Raw genomic sequence first — 23692 nt, 5'->3', positions numbered from 1 at the left:
ATCAAGCATGGTTACGAAGAGGCTGAGATGCAAGGATTGGGAACTTTCCGGATGATGTAATTGAGATTTTGCTTTCGGCAGTAGGCCAGCAACAGTGTCTTTGTACCGTTGCCGTTAGAACAAATTCTGCAACTGTTGCAGAGACAAGAATTTAGACCATTTTCTGTGCAAAACACCTGAGGTGTTATCCTTTCTACTATCCTTAGCCAATCTGGGGCTCCAGGTTGGAACTATTATGGGCTATTTGACAGCGCTATCCAACTTTAAGCGATCGTCTGAAGATTGTTCATATTTCAAAATTCCACTGGTGACACAATTTCTAAAGGGGCTTACCAATGTTCCCCCTCCCCCCCAAACTACTTTCCAGTTTACAATGTGGGACCTTAATCTGGTACTAAAAAGTCTAATGTGTGCACCCTTTGAACCTTTACACTCCTGACCATTAAGGTTAACTTTTAAAACTGTTCTGTTGGTAGCTCTAACTTCAGCCTGTAGAGTGAGTGAATTGCAAGCATGTTCATCCAAGCCCCCCTTTACTATCTTCCATAAGGATAGGTTTGTGCTGAGGGTTAAGCCTTCATTCTTACCCAAAATCCTTTCTGATTTTCACGTAGGGCAGAACATTGTTTTACCTTCTTTCTATCCCCCACCTCATTCTGGTAAGGAGGAGGAGAGATTACACAGTTTGGACCCTCGTAGAGCTCTGAGCTTTTATATATCTAGGCTGTCAAAACTTTTCATTGATTATCATCTTTTCGTTGGCTACACAGGCCACAAACTGGGTCAGGCTGTTACGAAACTGACCTTATCCAGGTGGATCATTCTGGCAATTTCAGAAGGTTATAGACTGGCAGGTAAGGATCTTCCTGAAGGATTAAGAGCCCATTCCACCAAACGTGTAACTTCTCTACAGTTTTGCAAAGGGGTGTACCTATAAAAAGCATTTGTGAGGCAGCAACGTGTTCTACTATTCACTTTCACAAAACATTACTGCCTGGAGTCTTCCCTCAGTCAGGATGGGAGCTTTGGAAAAGCAGTCCTGCATTTGGTAAATGAAAACCATTTAACTAAAATTCCTACTCCCTCCACCCAATCTAATACGGCTTTGGGAGTCTATCTGAGATGAGGAATACGTGGGAGGACACAATCCATTCGAAGAACAAATTACTTACCTATGGTAACGTTCGTTCGACTGGATGTTCCTCCCACGTATTCCCTCCCGACCTACCCCTCAGTATATTTTCCCGTGCTATTTCAGCTATCGCTCCTTCATAGTTGAGTACAGCCATTTCTGTGGTTATGCAGGTATTTCTACTGTAAGAAAAAACAACAGAACTGAAGCCAAAGGGGGCTGCAGGTGCTACATATGCCTTTGATGACATCATCCTCGAGACGGAGTCCCTCGAGGGACATCGAGTCGACTGCGTCCATGCAAAGCCCCCTCTGCCGAAATGTATTTCCAAAGCAGCTAAAGCTGGATATCGAATATCAAAGATGGGGAATACATGGGAGGAACATCTATTTGAAAGCACTTTACCAGGGGTAAGTAATTGTTAATCCGTTGTATGCACTTGTACTAGATATTAAACTATACTGTTTGCCTCAGAGCATGTTCACAGATATGACTTTCATGCAAGCGCCAAACTCGGGTAGCCATAAATGTGTAAACACACGGTTTGCCTCTGAGTGTGCTCAAAAACATGATATTCATAACGGCAGGTTTGTGTACTTATCTTAGGCTCGGGCAGCCTTCTGCAGCGTCACCTAGTGTAGAAATGCCGGTGAGGTGTCTGTAGTCCAAGACGAACTGCCATGCCGCCGGGCTTGTTACTCCCAGTCTCTGCGCCACACCGCCAGGTTCATTCCGTGTCCTGCCTGTGCCGCAAGGTTCTTCAACAATCAGCACCAAGGCATGGGCAGGTGCAACTATCAAGATCCGGCGGCAAGCGTGCACTGCACGTGGCGCCGAGCATCATGGTGCTTGTCCTAAGAAGATTTGCTGGCCTCATGACCCGCATCGCCCTGGCTTGTTAGATTAGGCAAAATGACTGTCCACGCCGACACCTGACAGCCCCACAAACCCTTACAATTTCAAGATGATGAATCTGTGGGAGAAGGCAATCCACTGAAGGAGCAGTAATGTTCTTTCTATGGATTCTTCTCCCACAGATTCCTAATCGCCCTCCCAGCCTGCCGCACTTGGAAGTCCATAGTCTTAATCTCATTCTGCGACTACGTTTCTGTGGGCAATGACATGAGGAGTGAATGTGATGTTTTGGCCAGCAGAAGTTTGCTAACAAGACAGTCCTATTTCTTCAGGTTTCGTCTCTGAGTTTGAGGCATGGAAGAATAATGTAAGCAAACAACTGTTGTGTGGTGTGAGGATCCTGAGGGCACACTCACTTCTTTTTCTCCACTATCCTCCTCTCGGGTGACCTGGGAAAAAGCCATCGCTTTTGGATCCCGTCCCTTGGAGGTGGATATGCGAAGGAGTATCATCTGGGAGGAAGGAACTTGGGGAGTGGGGAGAGGGTGTCCTTTTGTGAGACATGGTATCCCCCTTTCCCTTTTCACAATGAACTCTCTAAGCCTTTGTAGAGTATTTTCATCCCTTTCCCTTTTCTTCCTTCCAAACTGTCCCCCAGAAACACCACTTTAGTACTGGAACAAGCACAAGACCAACTAGGGGGACGCATCCTCATTTGACTTATACACACATATATCGGAGACAAAACAGAGTTATAATTGCTCCTTTTATTTAATCAGACCGTTCCAAACACCACTCTGGTACTGAAACGAAGAAGAGGGGTATGGAGGCATACCAGTGGTACAACCAGGCATGTCCGCCTAATGGAGTTCTTCATAGTCAGGCAATTGAACTCAACCCACACCTGGGGTCACTTAAAACACATTGATGAACATAATGCTTGCCGCTTTGGGAGAGAGAGAACTGGCTCGAGAGATGATGCCGGCTGGAGTCAGAGAGCGGACTGGAGAGAAGGAAACTGGCGACCCAGGTGCCGGGAGCAGTGTTGTGCAGGAGAAAGAGACGCCAGGGCCGTGGTCAGCCGTAAGAGTCTGGAGGTCATGTTACCCTCCTGAGCAGATCTGCGTAGCAGATACTGTGGAACTCTCATTAAGCCCAGCCACTGCCGCGGTAAACCAGGAGAGTGAGCAAAGCTTGCTGTCGATGACGTGAGGGAGAGACCGTCTCTGCGGAAGCCGAAGAAGCCTGGAGAAGCCCTTTGTGAAGGACGTCTAGCAGAGTGACGCTGACCTGTGCGACCTGTGATTGTAAAGCAGGGACACACTCATACCGGAGCGATACAGTAACGCATAACAAAGTCCTTTTTAAGTGCCGAACAAACTGAAAATAATTGAACTACTTTTTAATGCCAAAGCAAGTACTTTGAAAATATTGAGTGAACTGAAAATTATTGAAAGCACTTTTGAATGCCGCACAGAGTAAACAGCAAGTTGAATACTGAATTGAGTGAAAGCAAAGTACTACATGCGACAGATATCACAGAATGTATTGTATGAAACAAAGACAAGAGAATACCAAGAAGGGTATGGACATGAGAAACTGAGGATTGGGCCAAAGCTAAAAGGGGCCCAGGAATTGCAGGCTAGGAGGAAACCTGTGTTGGCAAGAGCCAGACAAATATACGAAAGTATAAGAAAGTGCATTGTGACTACACAAGTCATGGTACAGTGTCTGAAGAGTGAGACACTGGCGAATCAACTAAACATCACTGCCAGATGGAAGCAGTGGCTAATTGTTGATGGAAACAGTAAGAAAGGGTATTGGTTACGTGACCTGTGATGAGTGGACCGTGTGGTTCGACAACTGCTCCTAGATCGAGTGCCCTGCATGGAAGAAAACAATGAAAGTATGCATGAAGAAGCTTGTGTTATGCAGCAGCCTTATATGGGAAATTGAACAGAATTGTCTAGGTGTACTGGTAAAATGTATTGATATTAAAGGAGCTGGGAAGTGTCCCAAGGAACTGTTAATTTTGAAAGCTGGAACACTTGAACTCTTGGGGAAGGTAACTGTGAAGGCATCGTGAAGTAAGACACAGACAACAGATTCGGCATTCTGAGAAAATGCTTTATTTACTTTAAATGTCAGGATGGAGTAAGGCCTAACTTGCCCTATGCTAAGGGGGGATATCTTTACCTAAAGAAAACTACGGATAAGTCAGTGTCAGTAAGTTCAATGAAAAGTCTGTTCTGTGCCCAAAACCTATACTTGCCCTCACAACTAAATCTATATCAACTAAATCTATACAATGTGACGCTGACTCTTTGAGCTTGCAAACCCCGAAAGTCAGTTCAATTCTCTGGCTCTCAAAATAGTAGTTAAACTCCTTCATTCCCAGTGGGGCCACTTGGTCTATTTGCAGTTGCCAGACCATACGGTCGTCCCATTACAGGTCACACACCGATACCCCTGTGTACTCTGCTGTACTCCTGGATTCTTCAGGTTCTGGCCAACACAGGTTTTTCTCTCTCAATCTGTAGTTTTGAGTAATCTTGTATCTTGTATCAATACTTATTTCACATTCTTCTTGGCAGTATTTTTGGCTTTGCCGCAGCATGTATCTCATACAGTTCACTCCATGAGGTTTACTTTTGCTCACCCCCTTTTGCTTTCACTTCATTTATAAATGCTCATATTGGTTCATCACTTGGTTTGCTTTGTTGCCGTATTCAAACCCTACTCAATATTTCCTTTAGTTCGTTCGATATTCAATAATGCTCTTTGTTCCTTTCAAAAGTACTTAATTTGCTTTGTAAACATATTCATCATATCCTTCAATTAATTCGGTAGTCAATAAGGATCGTTGCACCTTTCAAAAGTACCTATACTTGATAGCTTGTTCGTTATTCACAGTCCTCTCGTTTGATCTTCCATAGCATGTGCAATGAGTTGCAGTTGTTAGGAACCAGGTACGTCTGTTTCTCAGCCCCGCAGCGCCCCGTTATGAGTGATCCCTTTTCTGCACTCACTGCTAAGCGTTCGCTCGTTTGGGTTTTTCGCTTTACTCCTCTTTTCTCTGCCCTCCCGAAGGATTCCCAGCGAGAAGTGCTCGCTGTCCTAGGCAGTTCGCAGCCTCGCTCTCCCACGGCAGGAGCTGTTGAGAGCCTCTTTCGCTCTCTGTGACTGGCAACACCTTGGAGGCATCAGTGCCCCCACAGCTCCTGCTGTGGGCGTCGGGAAGGAGGGACTGTAGGAGTCACAACTCTCTCATGGCCAGCCTTGGCCCCAGCATCTCCCTCGCACTCCTGCTTCTTCCTTCCAGCTGGTTCCTCTCCAATCTGCTCCGCTTCCATACGCTGCCTCCTTTGCCTGCTCCTTTACTTCAGGCCTTCTCTCCCTCTCGCTCTTATACACATGTAGCTTGTTAACAGGTTGCATGTGCAAGTCCTCTTATTAATTGCCTGACCTTGGTGAAGCTCATCAGTGGGACATGCCTGTCTATTACAGTTTAACTCCGCAAAAGCCTGCTTCCTCGTCTCCGTACCAAAGTAGTGTGAATGCAGGGTAGTGTGCATAACTCCTAGTTGTTTCTTCGTCTCAGTCTTTTGAATTTGGGGAAGGGGAAGCTGATCCTAAGCCAAGAGCTGGACGAAGCTCTCAACATTCTTTTTCACACTATTCTTTTAATGCTGACATCCCTACTCATTGTACACAGTTGTGAGGGCAAGTATATGCTTTGGACACAGACAGACATTTCATTTGGACTTCCTGACATAGACTAGCCTTAGTTTTCTTTAGGTGAGGAAATCCCACCTTAGCTTACGGCAAGTTGGTTCTTACTCCATCCTGCATTTTAAGTTAAATAAAACTTTTGAAACCGAATTTCAATCTGTTGTCTGTGTCTACTGAATGTTCCACTCACAGGGGACACTAAATATAGAGACATGTGGACTATGGACAGAGTACAGTGGAAACTACAATGAGACATTTTTCTCTTTACGTTATTAAATCTTTTCAAGAGTGCATTAAAAAAAGCATGCATTAACATTACAAATATTCATTTTAGTGTGTATCGGAATACACGTTTATAAAGAATCTATATTAGTTAGCTCAACACTGTAGAGGTCAAGAATAATAGCGTGGAGGAGATTATTGAAGAAAAGTAAAATGATAAAGTCATGGATTTGGTGTCTGTCACTTGTTTCAATTGTATCCCTAGCGTACAGGGACAAACTATTCCATTGAAAAGGAATCGGTTACTGTGCTGATTATCGGGACATTCCTTTAGCCAAATCCAGGTAGGCAAAATATTTCAATCCCTGTCATGTCCGAGAGGATCATACTCTTTCAAGTCTACAGCTTGTTCCCAACCATGGCTTCTCCAAGGTAAAACAAACACAAGTTTCCTCAGCTAACGCACCCCTACGTTCATAGACAAAATAAACTTTTATATAGGATCAAACCCTCATTTTGCATCGCACAAAAAAATGTAGTCTGCAAGGGTAGAGCATGTGGTAGACCCTTGCCACTGGCTTGTATCTTGCACAGGCCTAGTAGTGCATTCAGCCTTCTATTGCTGATATATTTAATCCCCTGAAGTTGGGTAAGAACAACTATTATTGTGCTTAGAAGTTGGAGGAATCAAGTATACGACAATGTATAATAACCTAGTTGCATAATCAAATGTCTACTATGTTTGCAGGATAAGGAGGGAGATGGCATGGAACAAACTAAAACAAGTGAAAATGTGTTAGATTTTGTTACTCTTGTATATTATCAAAGATACACATCAGAATCATTACAACAATGTCTCTTAATGCAGTTGTTTTAATATTTCTAGGCGTAGGGACCGGTCAGGTTATGATGGGAGGAACTGGTCCTGTTCAGGTTAAAGATTCTCCCCTACTCCTTCAGAAAATTGATGCACTTCAGTTGTCCATCAAGCTTCTTAAACACGAGAATAACCGGCTTAAGGTAAGCACTGTTCAGTTGAGTCTGTTCCTATGTTTGAAGTTTTATTTTGTTTAACTATGTAAAAGGAACTGTGCACAAGTACATTTTTTTACAGGTATAACCTGTATCATGCCATTCAGCATAAAAAGCTTTAGTTTCTGAAATCAAGCTATAGTCCAACATCAAGCTAGCATTTTAATTTAGGGGCAACACCAATAATTCTAGCTAGCTAGGTAAGTGTAAAAATATACAATAGTTTATTTGACCTTTTAAAATATAAACTAAGCAAGTAAAACATCTATTTAAATATTTTTACTCCAGCACTATGAAATCTGTACATACATTCACCCTAAGGAGAAAAAGAATTGCATTGGATTCAATGACCAGTGAAACACAGATATGTCCTCGGATTAGAAATATAAAGAACACTTCAGGAATAATCATACAGATTCCCTAGCTCTTATAAAGCCAATCCTGAAATGGTTTGGGACCTTGTGTCCAAAAGTCACCATCTCCAAATGAGATATTTCATAGGTAGGTATATTAAGAGATTGACAAGGCCAGTGGTGAAAAATTATAAGAGTCAAAAGGTTATATGAAGTTCAGGTAAGTAAACACACTAAATACCAGTTGTTGGGATAGTCTAAGGAAGGGATCCTCGAGCAGGCCTCCAATGACTAAAGCCAGAAAAGAGTGATTTATGGACAGGATTCTAAGCCCATGTAACCCTATGGAGGACAAAGCGGTCAGACAATGTCATTTTCACTTGCCTCCTGACAATGAATTTTCCAGAGACCACTACTGGTGTTCCGTAATCCATTGGGGACAAAATCTTCTGTTTTTGGTCCTGTCAAGGAAGGGCCAAAGATAGTGGGTGCAGATGTCACTTTCTGATGCAAATTTAGTTTTGGTTGTTCATGGTACTTAGGAATCGGTTCCAGTAGAACACCTAAATGTAGAAAGATGGAGACTTCTGCAGGGCAGACAACACCAAGACACCTCAGCGATCGAAGGAGTGTTGGAACAGGAGTCACCACTGTCATGCGGCAGCAGGACGAACAAAGGGCCAGGCCCAGCACAGCTTACGTTCATGCAGGATGGCTGCAAATGCAGGAGCAGTCTTCGTGTTATACAAGTTGAGGATCCTCCAAGTTCTAAGTATGCACTGGAACAGCGAAGGCTGCAGCGAAGTAGCCCAGCAGAGAACTGAACAGTCCACAGGTTTGTCCAGGGGCCAGCAATGGTCGACACTGGTTGTTCCCACCGGTCCTGGGGTATAAGCACCGATGATGGCCTTTTTGAGATCAGGAAAGAGGAGCAGGACTTCACCGGCACAGCACTGGAGTCCATGCTGGTCACCTTAAGGTGTCGTCTGTGGGTCGTCAGCAGCTGCACCACTTCTCCTCACTCCTTTTATTCAAGACTTCAGCTGGGAGCATGCCCAAGCCCGTCAATGGCTCTGCACCCTTCAAATAGGCAGTGGCTATCTAATCATGGCCCCGACATTCTGGCACCAGAATGTCTACTAGGACCAGACAGTCCCAGCCCCCACACCAAGACTTACAAACAAACTGTCCCTCTGCCTGCAAAAGCAGCAGCTTTCCACAGGAAAGGGCATTACATATATAGCATTTGCACAGTGAGGTGCAGCAACAGACTCCCTTGCATCCTTTTTTTCTTTTATTTTCACTGTCTCCTTGTCCCTTCTGTCTTCCCCTTCTTCCTTACCCAATCTTTCCCATCTAAGTTATGTCTCTGCTGTTCTCTTTTTCTTCTGCACTGCACCTATGCTCTCTTCCTCACCATACCAATATGCCTACTTCACCCATGTTCCTGTTCTCTCACCTTCCCAGTTGCCCCCTTTCCTGTTTCCTTTTTTGATCACCGCATGTTGCACTCTTCCGTGTCCGTAAAACCCACCCCCAGTTGTATTTTCTCTTGCCACTATCACCACCATCCCCCACCCTGCCCCCAAACAGTTTTTCTTGGCCCTCTAAGTACCCATTCTGTCTTTTGGCTCTCTGTCAAACCTGACATTTTTCTTCTATTTCTCACCCTCCTTTTGTGTATGTTTTTCTCCACCATAACCAAAATCATTTTCTTTTCCCTTTCCATTCGGTCTCGTCTCTTGGTTTCTCTCCCAATCTAAATTTCTCGTTTCCTGTTCTGTCTTTTACTGTTACCCACGTTTTCAATCTCTCAATCTCCCTCTCATTCTGTATCCCCTCAGTTGCCATTCTGGTTGTCTGTCTCCTCTCTGATGTGTGCTCAGTCTCTCCCTCGTATTTCCTCCTATCCTGTCTCTCCCTTCTATTCTCCAACCTATTCTGCCCTATTCGGTTTCTTCCTCTGTTCTGTCCTTACATCCTTTTCTGCCATATTTTGTCTCTTCCTCCTTTTTATCCTATTGTCCCTTTCACTCCTATTCTGTCCTCTTCTGTCTTTCCCTCATATTCTGTCTCTCTCCCTGTTCAGCGTATATCCCTCTTATTCTGTCCAGTTCTGGCCCTCCCTACCATTCCATCCCTCCCTTGCATTCTGGCTCTTCCTCCTAGTCCAACATATTCAGTTGATCCCACCTGTGCAGTCTGTCTCTCACTTATAACTGTCACTCCCTCCTATACTGTCACTTCCTCACATTCTGTCCCTCTCTGGCATTCTGTCTCTCGCTCTTCTTTGGTTCTGTTCTCCTCTCATTCCAATGTTGTCTCTCTCACTACTGTTCTTAGCCTCGGGATCCTGCTTTCAAGATAAAATCTCCTGTCCCCTCTGTCTTCTGCTGTCTGTGCCAGAGTTCATAGTGCCTACCTTGATAGCCATGCATTAGCACCAAAAAGTGTAAACACTATGGAAGGTGTTTCATGCTGTGTTTATTGCCTAAAGGATGCACCAGAGGCAGAAGGCTCAATGCTGACGGCGCTCGAGCAAGACAAAAGCAGTGGTGACAAATTGTATTCGAAACCTGTGGGACTCGAACCCCCTCCTCCCAGGCACCACGGGGGGCGCCCCCCACACTTTAAAGACCACTGCCCTAGACACATTGTAAAAGTAACCAAAAAGCCACTACAGAAAAAATTGCATAGAACGTATCCTAACCGCACTTCATTTTAAGGTGATTTATGCATTTGTAACCATAAAAGGCATTCACAAAGAGAGACAGAGTATTATGGACTGACCTGTTTCCCAATAAGAATGATATGAAAAACCTAATGGTCTTTCCCTGCTTACTCACCAGGGATATTCTACGCAGGTAGCCAGGGGCGGGCAAACGCTTTTGGATCCCAACCCTGGGGGTTGTCAAGTGAGGGAGGATCACCTGGGTAGAGGGTCCTCCAGGATTGGGAAAGGAGTGCCCAAGGGTGATACATGGTATCCCCCCTTTTCTAGTCCTGACCTATCCTACCCTCCCTCTGTAGTAGGATATTGTCACATATGACCTGCCCTACGCCAAGACTTTCCGTCAAACATACACACTCGGAGGAAAGTAAGGGAATATAAAACCACAGGGCAGCAAACCACATTTTCTAACCATGACACTGACTTATCCTCCCGTCCTTATTACTGTGAGGCCCAATCTTTTCCTTTCCTGCCAACCTCATTTGAAAGAACCAGAACCACCAACCTCTTATTATTATCATCGTAATAAGATAGGAAGGAAAAGATTTGACACATAATATCCTGAACTTCTTGAGCATTACCCTAACATTGAGAAGGAGAAGGGAAAACTAACAGCAATACCACTTCCCTGTCATAAGGACACCACTAGATCTGATATGTTAACCCCCCCTTCCTTGACAGTGACCTACCCAACCCCCCCTCAGCCTTCATATGATGTAATAAGGCACACACTCTTCTTTCCCCCAAGTATCCCCAAGTACTGTGATAAAGAAGAGGAGGTCAAGAGGAATGCAGACTTCCTATGAGAAGCACAGTTATGGTACTGGAACGAGGAAGATGCAGATCAATGTACATCAACATCCTCAATGGACCTGTCCCAATAACCAGGATAGGTAGGTCAGGCAATTGACATCAACCATGCCCACCTGCAGCCTATCAAGTACTCAGGCAAATATAAAAAGGACACACACATTCAGCAGGAGGAACGATTTGGGAGGAGACCTGTGGAGCCGTGGCTGCTCAGGACCAGCTCGGGGATACCAGGACGCGTAGACGCCGAGGATTTGCATGGGTGAGCATCCTACAACAGCGTGGCTAGAGACCTGCAACTCCAGCAGCAAGGAAAGGTCCAAATAAGAGAGCCGGGAGGCGTGCTAATCCCTTTTCGCATTACAAGTATGAAGTGCTCGTTCCCTTGGGCCAGGATAGGAACTGAGGGGCAGGTGGTGAGACCCTCACCTCAGATGGCAAGGACGTTAATTGAGAAATTAAGAAAACACAACTGGTGAGTCGAGCACAATGAAAGCCTAGTGTGTTGGAACAAAGCGGGTGAGGTACAATATTGCCGCTCGATCGCGTGCAGTGAAAGGCGCTGTGTGTGAAAATGACTAAAAGGAATACAGTGATAAAAAGAGACAATGGGATCCACCAGGGGGCGCTGAGATGTGTTGAAGCATCTCCGCTCGTCTCCCCACCAGGGCGCTGATCGAGGGACCCGAGCCCCCCCCCCCCGACACCCCCGGAGCGAGACACCGACAACCCCCCCCCCAGTACGAAGGTGCCGGGCACCCCTGGCCCAAACCTGAAACCCAGGAGTGGAGCAGAGCCGGAGCTGCGAGCCAGCGGACCCCGAGGGCGCGAAACCCCTCCCTCCTGCGGCCCTGCGGCTCCGCGGAAAACAACTGCGAGCCCGGGCCCAGAGAGGCCTCGCAAAGGCCCAGGCGTCCGAGGCCGAGGGATCCTGCCGAGAACCGACGGCGGCTCGCGGCAACGGAACGGCCCAGGAGGTGGACCGAGGAGCGGGAGAAGGAGGCGCCGCACCAGGACGAGGAACCCCCCCAGCGGGGTGTCAGCGAGGGAGAGGCTCCCCAGGATTGCGCAGATTCTGGCGAAGCCCGCGCGGGGCGAACACGAGTGGCGTGGGAGAGGCCCCCCCCCCCCGAGGTAAGGAGACCCACCCCGGGGCTGGGCACCCACAGGGGGCAATAAAACTCACGGCCCCCAACACAACGGTGGAAAAAAAATAAATAAAAAAAAAAAACGGGGAGAACCTGTGGAAGTGGATCCCCCGCCCACGACAAGTGATCTGCCTGGGGCTCCAGCCCCCCCACAACCTCCTCCCCGCCCCTGGCCGCAGAGCTACCAAGGGCCCCCGCTCCCCCTGGGACGCAAAGGAGACAAGCAGGCCCCGGTGGCCACAATCATTTGGGGGCAGACACCGGGGAGCAAGAGTGTCCAGGGAAGGCCTATGACCTGGAGGGAAACACTGCAGAGGTTTCGGCGCCCGTCCCTTGAGCCCCAAACAACCCCTGAAATGGCCGCCCAAACGCAGCAAGAAGCGGCAGACGCAATCTCGGTCTCCAGGGGAATGGCGGCCCTGCTGGATGAAATTAGAGGATTCCGCGCAGACATCACCCTTAGGCTGGACACCCTAGACAAAAAGGTTGAAAACATAGAAGACAGGGTGCAGTCACTGGAGAACAACACACCTTCGAATGACATTCTCGAATCGCAATTTGACATGCGCCTGTCTGAACTTGAGAGAAGAGAAGAAAAATGCTCATTGAAAATGGATGACTTGGAAAACAGAGAAAGGCGCTGCAACCTACGTTTTCTGGGCTTCCCGGAACAGGACGGGGAAACCCAGGCAGACATTGTCAAGGCAGTCAACGCGGTGGTGAGAGTGCTTTTTGACAGAACTAACACTAACGAACCCACCATCGACAGGGCCCACAGAGCAGGGGCAGCCTCCAGAGGCCCCAGATCCGTCTTAGTTCGCTTCCACTACTTCTCTGAGAAAAGCAGGATCCTCGAACTAGCTCGCAAGAAGGGCCCGGTGGAATGTGATGGGGCCCAGATCTCAGTATACCAAGATTTGTCGGCCTTCACTCTGGCGAGACGCCGTCTTTGTTCCCCTCTGACGAAAATGCTCCAAGCCAAGGGAGTCCGATACAGGTGGGGGTATCCTTTTTCACTTTCTTTCGAGCACGAGGGATATAAGTATACCCTGATCACCGAAGACGACATCCAACGAGTGACAGGCGAACTCCTAGATAACTCGGATTTTGTACCGGGAGACCGCGATCGTGAGCGCACCCCGAAGGGCCCTAAAAAGATCAACGCTCCAAAGGAGAGGCGCAGAGTACGAGGCCAAAGGAAATTCAGGAGAGTGGCACCAGCGTCGCCGGACCCTCAGAATAGCTGAAACAAACTACTAGAATCTGATGAAATCTTTCTCCACTCGACGTTGCAAAGGGGGGATGTTGTTACATTTCAAATTCTTGCATCAAGCCCGCAGGGGCGGGGGGGGCTCGAATGGGCGTTTATAATGAGGTAACGAGCCCGGAGGGGGGAGACATGGTTGGCCGGTTGTGTGACTTTGAGACGATGCCTCAATACAACCAGGCGATCTGGGGGGAGGGGGGTGGGGGGAGAGAAGAGGGGATGTTGGGATGTTGGGGAATTTGTTATAATACGCCAAAGTTTGGGGTCTTGATCACACACTGGGGGCTGTTCCTAACCCTCAGCGAGGTGCTGAAACATAGAGGGAGTAATGACGCTTGCATCCTTGAAATTGGAGTTATGTGCTTCACAACGCATCCTAATGGATGATTCACTCCAATCCTTGTCAGTGGGGTCTCTGAATGTTCGGGGGCTCAACTCACCCACCAAGAGGTCACTGCTCATGCGGGAATTTACGAGGACGAAACTACAATTTCTCTTTGTGCAAGAGACCCACTGGGTTCGGGGGAAGGAGCCCAAGCTTAAAGCTAAAAATATAGATCAGGTATTCTCAGCCTCTACCCAGTCCAAGAAGAGGGGAGTAGCTCTGCTGGTGTCCCCCGGGGCTCACTTTGGATTTAAGGTGGCACAGGCCGACCCCGAGGGTCGGTATCTCATGGTAAAAGGGGATGTGCGGGGACGCCTGTTCACCCTGGTTTGCATATACGCCCCAAATGAGTCGCAGGACATCTTCTGGGAAAGCATGAAGGGGACAATAATGTCATTTGCGGAGGGGACCCTCCTGGTGGGAGGGGACTTTAATATGGTGCTCTGCCCCGAAAGGGACAGAAAATCTGTGAATCCTTGCCCCAACATCAGCCTCCACAAAAAATTGGCATCAACCTTCCAGGCAGTGAATGGGGAATTGGGGTTGTGTGACACGAGTACACCCAAGAAAGGTCTGAATCCCGACTACACTTTTTACTCTAAGCCTCACGATGCCTTCTCGCGTATAGACTACATTTTGGTAGATTCAGCAATGCAGGGTGAGATCACCAGCGCTGGGGTGGAAATCGTCCCCTGGACGGACCATGACATGGTGAAGATTGGTATCGGCCTCCCCCCTACTCCTGTAGCCAGCTCCCGATGGAGTTGTAACGACCTCCTACTACATGACAAGGAGACGCGCCAAACCCTTCTTACAGCCATAGAAGATTATTTCTCCCTGAACGACAACGGGGAGGTAGGCACCATGGGAGTATGGGAGGCATTTAAGGCAACCATCAGAGGTACCCTAATTGGCATTGGGGCGGGGAAAAAAAGAGAGAGGGACCGGGAAGAGAAAGACCTGAAAACCAAAATAGAGGCCATACAACCGGGTGGTAAACTGAAAACACAGATGTTCCCTGGGCAGTGGGAGGAATTGCAGAAGCTGCGCACTAGATTGGCTCACCTCCAGGTAGGGCAAACGGAAAGGAAGCTCTCGTTTCTGAAACAAAAATATATGGAAAAAGGGGAAAAGGCCGACAAGATACTGGCCTGGAGACTCCGCGAACTTAGGAACAGCAGGAGAGTGAACTCAATCCGCTCTGTGGACGGTAACTCGACCGCAAGGGACTCCAAAATAGCGGAACAATTCAGGCTATACTATGAAAAATTATACTGCTCAGAATACAAGGGGGATGGGATAGAAGTTGATAGGTTCCTGGATTCCCTCCCTGTCCCGGGCCTGCTACCAGACAAGGCCGACGCTCTGGAAATCCCTATTTCCCCGGAAGAGGTAATTGATACTATCTCCTCCTTAAAAAGTGGCACGGCCCCGGGGGACGACGGCTTCTCAGTCAAATTTTATAAGACCTATAGATCCACACTCGCCCCCTTCCTGGCCAAGCTGTTTAACTGTGCACTAAATCTCATATACCAATTATGCAGATGACACCCAGATCCTCATACCCCTTTCAGGCAACTACGCTTCAGATACGGCCTTGGTAAACAAAATATATCTCATCATTCAGGCATGGATGGCCACACACGGTCTATGTCTAAATGATGAGAAAACCGATATCCTGCTCCTCGGATCCAATACCAATCTCAAAAAACTCAGTTCCAACTATAAGGCCTTCAACATTGATGGCAACACCATCACAGTGGCCAAAACAGTGAAAACACTAGGCTTTCACCTTGATGCAACCATGTCACTAAAAAAACAAGTTAACTCACTAGCATCCTCCACCGCCTACACATGCAAGCTAATTAGGGCAAGCAGAGCCTTCCTCACCCAAGCTAGCTGCATCATCATAGCCAACGCCCTAATACTATCCAGACTGGACTATTGCAACGCCATGTACCTAGGAGCCAACAAATGCATAACCAACAAACTACAGACACTACAAAACAACGCTCTCAGAACAGCCCTCAACCTACCCTCTAAGGAACACATCTCCAACAAAAGGAGAGAACACAAATGGCTTAAAATCCACGACCGCATCTCCCTCAAAACGGCATCACTCACCTACAAATGTTTAAACAACGCAGCCCCCCCCTATCTCGCATCCAGAATAAAGAAAAAAACGTCCACCCGCCCCACCAGATCGATTAATTCCTACTGCCTGCAGGTACCCAATTTCAGACAAAAGAAAACCGACGGCAGCAGCTTCCCTGTCTTGGCAGCCCAACACTGGAACGCCCTCCCACTCTACATTAGGACAGACCAATCCTACTATAGCTTCAGGCGAAACACCCTCACTTGGCTGCGGGCCAATGATCCTCACGACTAACCCTGCCATCTAATCTGATCATGCCAGTGCTATAACCTGACTACCATGCACAGCCTTAAATATGTAAATATGTAAATGCAACCGAACTGCCCCTATGCACAGCACTAAATATGTAAATTTGTAAGCTTTCGCTCAATTATATGTATATATGCACATCCCACACAATGTAACTGTAAATGCAATGCTCTTTTTCTCATGCCTATCTTATTCTGTAACCAAGTTTTTATGTAATCCTATCTTCCTGACCTCTGTTGCGCCCTGTTACCTCTGGGTTTTGCGCGCTATACTAAATAAATAAACAAAACAAAACAAAACAAGGGTCCCTCCCCCCCACAATGATGTCAGCCTTAATAGTGGTCCTACCGAAAGACGGCAAAGACCCAGCCCTATGCCAGTCATATCGCCCCATATCGCTCCTAAACACTGACGTTAAAATACTGGCGAAACTCCTGGCGAACAGACTGGCAAAATTCCTCCCCACCCTAGTACATGGAGATCAAGTGGGCTTTATCCCGGGGCGCCAGGGGTCGGATAACATCAGAAAAACCCTCGACCTTATGCATGAGGCTACCGAACAGGGAGTGGAGGGGTACCTCCTTTCACTCGACTCTAAAAAAGCCTTCGACCGGGTCGTATGGCCCTACATGATCAAGGTTCTTAGGAAAATGGGATTGGGAGATAATTTCTGTAGGTGGGTCGCAGCTCTATATAACTCGCCCTCGGCGAGAGTATCAGTTAATGGGGGCACATCCGAACCCTTTTCCCTTTCCCGAGGCACCCGGCAAGGCTGTCCCCTGTCACCTCTCCTATATGCCCTGGCCATGGAGCCCCTGGCTATAGCGGTTAGGAACGACCCGGAGATTAGGGGTATACGATGTGGTGAGTGCGAGTTTAAGCTCTCCCTGTTCGCGGACGACATACTGGGCTATCTGACCAGCATTCACAAATCCCTACCGAGGCTGTTTGATCTCATAAACCTTTTCGGCTCCTTTTCGGGGCTGAGAATAAACGCATCCAAATCAAGTATTATGCCAATGGGCCCAGGGAAACAAGATATTGAGAACAAAACCGACATTCAAGGGGTTAGAATCGAGCGAACATCCACAAGGTATCTGGGCATCACCATCCCCAGAGATCTGTCTCATCTATACCAATGGAATTTCCCTGGAATCCTCGCCCAGGTCAGTAGCGATCTCAAAAGATGGGCCCCCCTCACGCTCTCCTGGCTTGGACGCATGGTCTCGGTTAAGATGAACATTTTACCTCGCCTTCTCTATCTCTTCTCAGCTCTCCCTGTCGTGATACCTGAGGCCTTTTTCGAGGTGCTCCAGTCTCGTGTCCTTCACTTCATTTGGAACGGCAAAAGGCCCAGGGTTAAAACTTCCACTCTGACCCTCCCAGAGTCCCATGGTGGCTTCGGTCTCCCCGATTTTAGGCTCTATTATAAAGCAGCTCAGCTCAGGGTGATGTTGGAGCACATGCGGGACGACATGCGTACATTCTGGACGTACGTCGAAGACACCCACGCACATCCGAGGAAGGTCAGGGACTATCTCTGGGCCTCTCCCAGGTCACTCCCCCCACAACTCAAGACACATCCTACTTTAGCAGTCCTTTGGTCACTGTGGAAACCCAGCAAAGCTAATAATTTGATATCTACATGGCCTTCGCCTCTGTCATCTCTCTGGGGCCCGCCCATTGATCTGGATATGAGGGGCTTTCGGGACACCCAGGCATGGTCTGACATGGGACTGGAAAGAGTCTCCCAGCTTACATGAGAAGAGGGCTTCATTGAATACGACAGCTTGACAGAGGCTCTGGTGGACAGGCCCCCCACGGTTTTTGAATTCCTGCGGCTGAAAGGGATACTTACCCAACCGCGGTGGTCCGATCAGCTTAGACGCCCCCTCACCCCACTCGAACTAATTCTGGCCAAAAGTAAATCTTGCAAAGGTTCGCTATCTAAGTTTTATAGTGTGCTGATTATAGCCGACCTAGAAGGCAGACAACCCTTCAAGCGCATATGGGAAGAGAGGATGGGGATGCCAATAGAGGACCACACCTGGAGGGCGGTTTTCAAGTGCATTTTCACAGGCTCCCTATACACAGCAGCTATGGAACATAACTTTAAAATCCTCCATTCATGGCATCGCCCCCCGGCGCTATTGTCCAGAATGTACCGGGATGTTTCCTCCCTCTGCCCCAGGGGATGCCATCAACGGGGAACCTGGTTTCATATGTGGTGGAGTTGCCCGTCCATACAGGTATACTGGACGGAGCTCCTAAGCTGGATCAAAGATATCGAGGGTTATGGTCCATCTTTGCACCCGCTGGAAATCCTACTGGGCTCCCCCATGCCGGAGTCGGAGGTGAATGCCTTCCCCAAGGTCATATGCGCCATGTTGCGGGCAGGAAGACTGGCGCTTGCGCAAAAATGGAAAAGTGTCCTGGCCCCCTCCAAAGAGGAATGGCTCTGCAAGCTCAGAGTGATTTTCAGCTACGAAAAACTCTCGGCAATAGCAAACAATACTATGTCTGATTTTGTCCAAGAGTGGACGGCAGTGCTGCTGCACGATGATTGTATTACTATGCGATTGTAGAGGGGCGATGGAACAAAAGTTTAAACCAATGGTTGCTATGCGCTGGTCCCCACGCCCCTCAGAGGGTTGGTCTTGCCCTGGCCCAATCACCACATGGCCTTACCCCACTGTCTCAAGGATCACTTTTCTCTATCGCAGCGCTATGCAAGTGTTCTTCCCTATGTTAAATATAGTTGCATTTTCCCTAAAGTTGGCGTAACAATTGTTTGGGGGGAGGGATCGGGAGGGGGGAAGGGGGGTTGGGAGTTAACCAGAAAATGTTTCTGACAATGTGATTTTTTCTTGCATCTATTGCGGGTGGAATAGGCCAGTAGGCCCACCCTGTCGTGTATGTTGTCAATAAAAATAAATTAAAAAAAAAAAAAGAGACAATGGTCGTATATAGGATTACATGTTCTAAAAAGACTCTGCAACAAAAGAGGAGGCTTCTGTAAAAAGGGGAGCTGTGCGCAGTCCTGAAGTAGGAGTGAAATAGAGATCCGAAGAGGGGGAGCGAAATTCCCAACATTGACAAAAAGGGACTTCCACTGAACAAAGAGTGTTGAAAAAGCATTGGGGTGGCCCCCAGGCAGGAGGCTGATTTAGGAGTGCCGCAAGAAACCCCACAAGAATGGCGAGAGAACCCAAACAAGGTAAGGCACCTGGTTGCTCAACATGTGATGGGTGGACCGTGCGATTTGTCAACTGTCAGCTGCACCACGGCCAGGGGAGCCATAGCTGTGGACAAAAGCTGCATGATACACCAAACCTAAACATGGTTTAGAATAGGGAAGAGTCACATTTTCTAGTGGAACTTTTGTGAGTTATACTTTTGTGTTTGAAAAAGAAGCTACATTGAACATTGGTAATTTGAACAATAACAAAGAGGGTCTAAGTTTGGGGTGAGGAAAGCCTGAGAGACTCATTGAAGAAGAGAATCCTGGCAAGGAATAGGTACTGTGAACTTTTATGCTGAGAATAGGTCAAGGTCAAGTGAATTCTTGAGTTGCCAAGTGAAGCCTGAGAAACTGTGGAACTTTACAACCCGAGTGTCTTGAACTTGGGGAAGAGAGCTACAAAGGAGCTCCATTGTCACATTAACTTTAATTTGAACACTATTGATTTGGCCAAATCCCATACACCCTGTTACTCTGTAGAAGTGAGGGCAAGCATAGGTTTTGACACAGAGAGTATTTTGCTTTTGACAGACTGACGTCCCTTCGTTTTCTTTTCATTGGGGAACATTCCCACGTTAGAGTTAGGGCAAGTTAGGCATTTTCTCATCCTGGCCATTAAAAATAAAGGTTTTGAAAATCTACTTATCTATCTGTGTCATCTCTTGATGCCATGCCTGTCTCACAATGAGCAGAAGGACAAGCAAACTACAGTAGAAGGCTTTACTAACCTCTAAAAATTCAGGACAGGGTTCAAAACAAGCAGAAGGAAAGGGTGTCCCATAGAAGTCTAGAAGAGGAAAGCAGCACAAGTGAAATCTTTCCTAACATTCAGTGCTTCAGAACCTGGCCTAAACAGTCTAGTATGAGGGCATTTTTTGGAGGTGGTTGTGCACCACTTCCCTTCTGTCAGTAATCTGCCACCTTCTGTGGCACTGTTTTCTGTGGTGCATTGGCAGCCACAGCCTCCAATGGTCCTTTTAATGGCTTTGGCATCACCATCCATTACAGAAATGTGGAAGCCCTCTGAATTGAATAATGTGTTGTTGGTGGTTGAGTTGAACCTGGAAGGCTGCGAAATTCTCTTAGCCAAACTTGCTATCAATAAAAAAACTACTATCAATCTTGTGGTGAACTACAGATCGCCCAATACCAACACCCATCCAGACTTAGACTTACCTCTTATTAGCCCCATTCATCAAACCAAATACTAAATGTATTATTTTAGGTGACCTCAATGTAGGCTTTAATGATAGTAAAGACCACAAAGCCGAAGCCCTTCACTCTGCCCTTAAAGATGTGAACTTCACACAACTTGTGAATGTCCCTACCCATATCAAGGGGAGAACATTGGATTGCATACTCTCACTCAATGCTGAACTAGCCATTGAGACGATCACACCGCTTGACTGGACAGACCATCATAGTGTAAACTTCACACTTACTTGCAATGAAATCCTAGGGCTAAGACACTGGATACTTTTGAAACTAGAAACACTCGCAAGCTCACAATGGAGAACCTAAACCCCATCCTTAGCAAAGCCTTAGCTGCTAACTTGGTCACAATGATAATCCATGCCTCCTGGCAGATACTTACCACAAGTGCCTCACCTCCGCCATTGACTTGTTAGCACCGCTAACAACTAAAACGCGATGTACTGATAAAAAAACATGTTTCTGGTTCAATGATGAGTTAGTATCGCTAAGGTGAACTAAACGATCGCTGGAACATATGCATAAAAAAGTTCACACCTCAGACTACGCCAATGCTGCAAATAAAAATTACAAAGCGGCAATTATTACTCACAAAGCAAATGCATATAACATTCGCATTAGCGACGCCTCCTCATACTCAGATGTGTTGTTTTCCATTCTTGGAGAATTGGAAAACCCTAACCCAGTCACCACCCCAGCCAACACTAGCAAAGAATGGTGCACCACCATTCAAAATGCATTAGCTTCCAAAATTGAACTGTTGCAAAAGAAAATAGTTACTAAAAGAATAATACTAGCTGAAAAAAATATCCCACCAACCCCAATGACAATGATACCCTTCTATTCCATTTCACCCCAGTGACCCAAGAGCTGGTGACCAATACTATTGCCAAACTAAAAGCCTCTAACTGCAAAGGGGATAACTTCCCTTCCCATTTAGTTAAATCATGCACATCTACTCTCCCCCCTATTATTACTAATTTTGTCAACGTCTCCTTCACTATAAATATGGTCCCAGGCAGCATGAAAGAAGCGGGGGTTCTGCCCACTTCTAAAGAAAACCACCCTCGATCCAACTGTGCACACTAATTACCAACCTATTACCACAGTCTCATTCTTGCTTAAGATCATTGATAAAATAGCTTATTCACAAATCCAAACCCATCTCGAAGAAACCCAGCTCCTGGGAGCCAGACAATCTGGATTTAGGCCCAACCACAGCACGGAAACGGCACTCATAGAGTTGAAAATTCAGATGGACACCATCAGAGATTCGGGGAAACTATGTATAATATTGCTGTTAGACCTATCTGCAGCATTTGACCTTGTAGATCACGACAAACTATGTACCACCCTAGCTAATGACTTTAGTTTCTCAAAAAATACCATCCTTTGGATGAAATCCTTCTAAGCTGATCGCACGTCTAGAGTGTCCATCAGCAAAAATGCTGATTGATCCTATATCAGTCCCCATCGGGGTGCCCCAAGGATCATGCATTCACCAACCATATATAATGCATATAATAACTAGACGACATGGGTGTCATCTACACAAACTTCGCAGATGACACCCAGATCCTAATACCAATCACAGGCAACTATGACCAAGACACAGACCATCAACAAAATGTATGCTATTATCCAAAACTGGATGGCATTGAACAGCCTCTGCCTTAACGATGAGAAGACAGAGATCCTCATTGTGGGCTCCCAGACCAAAATAGGTACCCTCCACTCAGATTACTCCTCAAATAACATTGATGGCACATTGATTTCTGTGCTTAAACGAGTAAAAACGTTAGGCGTGTACTTGGATGCTAATCTCACCATGGCTAAACATATATCGGCACCATCGTCTTCCACATCATATACATCTAAATTAATTGCCTTAAGCCACCAGTTCCTCACACCCACCAACTGTATCACACTGGCTAGGGTTCTGCGTTTAGGGACGTCCAACACCAACCCAAGCAAATTGCAATTAATGCAGAACAAAGCATTGCGTGCAGCCTTAGGAATAAAAAATCCTACCACATCTCCAACATCAGGAGGGAGACCCATTGGTTACCCATCAAGGCACGAATCATCTTTTAAACCCTGTGTCACCCACAAATGCCTCGCCAAAAAAGCCCCCAGCTATATGAAGAACACCATCAAGAAAAAACTCCAGCAGAACGCTTAGATACAACAACAACTCACTCCTGGTGGTGGTGCCTCGTTACAAAAGTACTAGAGCGGGAGGTAGTAGTTTCCAGGTTTTGGCCCCAAACACTTGACCTTCCTTCCTCTAAACAGCAAAAATGAGGAATCCTTCCCTGGATTCAAAAAAGCCTTAGAAACGTGGTTATTTAACCAATTTTAGCAAATGTATGTACAAAAGCCACCATTAGTCAGCCTCCCTAGGTCTTGTCTATCACCTCGGGTAGAGAAAGGCACTCATGTACTGGATGCCTGAGCTGAATTCTGTAAATAACTATTATGATTTCTGTATTGTTTCGGCCTATGTTTGTTAATAGTCTAGGCCACAATGTCTTAGTTGTAACAATGTCAACCCATTACTATCTAAGTTATTATTCCATCTCAATGCCAAATATTGTCTGTAACGACACCGTGATACCTTAGGGTCTGGGAGTGTAACAAATGTAATAAATAAATGAGTGGTCTCAGATTCTAAGAAAAAAGGTATGTATATGCATGCTGTTTCCCCATTCTATTTGTTTTCTAAGTCCTTCCAAATCTGTTGCCCTAATGCATAACTTAATTTAATGTCCTAGGCATCACAGATGAAGGTTGAACTAGATGCATTACCACCTTTGCATATTCCAAAACTACCGATTACCAAAGATGGGCAAAGGGAAGAAGTGATGTCAGGATCACTGTACCGAAAAACCAACCAGCTGCTTAAAGCTTTACAGCAAATGAGTGCCAATGCTAAGGTGGTCGACATCACCCACAAGAAAGCAGGTTTGTTTGCAGAAGTATTGCATTTCTTTTCATGTTTGCTGGCAGTGGACTATTGTGATTTTTGCAATATTGATGATTGGTTTCTCAACATTTTGTTGTGTAAGGGTGCAGCGTGAGGAGACAGACACACAGGTGGCATGTTGAAACAATCAGCTTTTTCTAAGCTTTAAAAACCTCTAAGGGGAGGTTCCCCTGCCTAAAAGT

At 46.6% G+C, this 23692-nt stretch overlaps 1 protein-coding gene across 6 annotated transcripts in view; it reads left to right on the top strand.

Moving 5' to 3' along the window:
• DCTN1 (dynactin subunit 1) overlaps positions 1-23692 on the top strand; it is a 1327898-nt gene that overhangs the window by 1130010 nt on the left and 174196 nt on the right. For all 6 annotated transcript variants that reach the window (XM_069632341.1, XM_069632339.1, XM_069632344.1 and 3 more), the window contains 2 exons: positions 6828-6961; positions 23299-23488. In XM_069632341.1, the coding sequence (XP_069488442.1) occupies positions 6828-6961; positions 23299-23488 (324 nt within the window). The remainder of the gene's footprint in view (positions 1-6827; positions 6962-23298; positions 23489-23692) is intronic.

This window comes from Ambystoma mexicanum, chromosome 6q (assembly GCF_040938575.1).
Source record: "Ambystoma mexicanum isolate Mex_15411 chromosome 6q, UKY_AmexF1_1, whole genome shotgun sequence".
NCBI classification, from domain to species: Eukaryota; Metazoa; Chordata; class Amphibia; order Caudata; family Ambystomatidae; genus Ambystoma; species Ambystoma mexicanum.
Note: the sequence above shows the minus strand (reverse complement) of the source record. Positions and strands in the feature narration are given on the sequence as shown.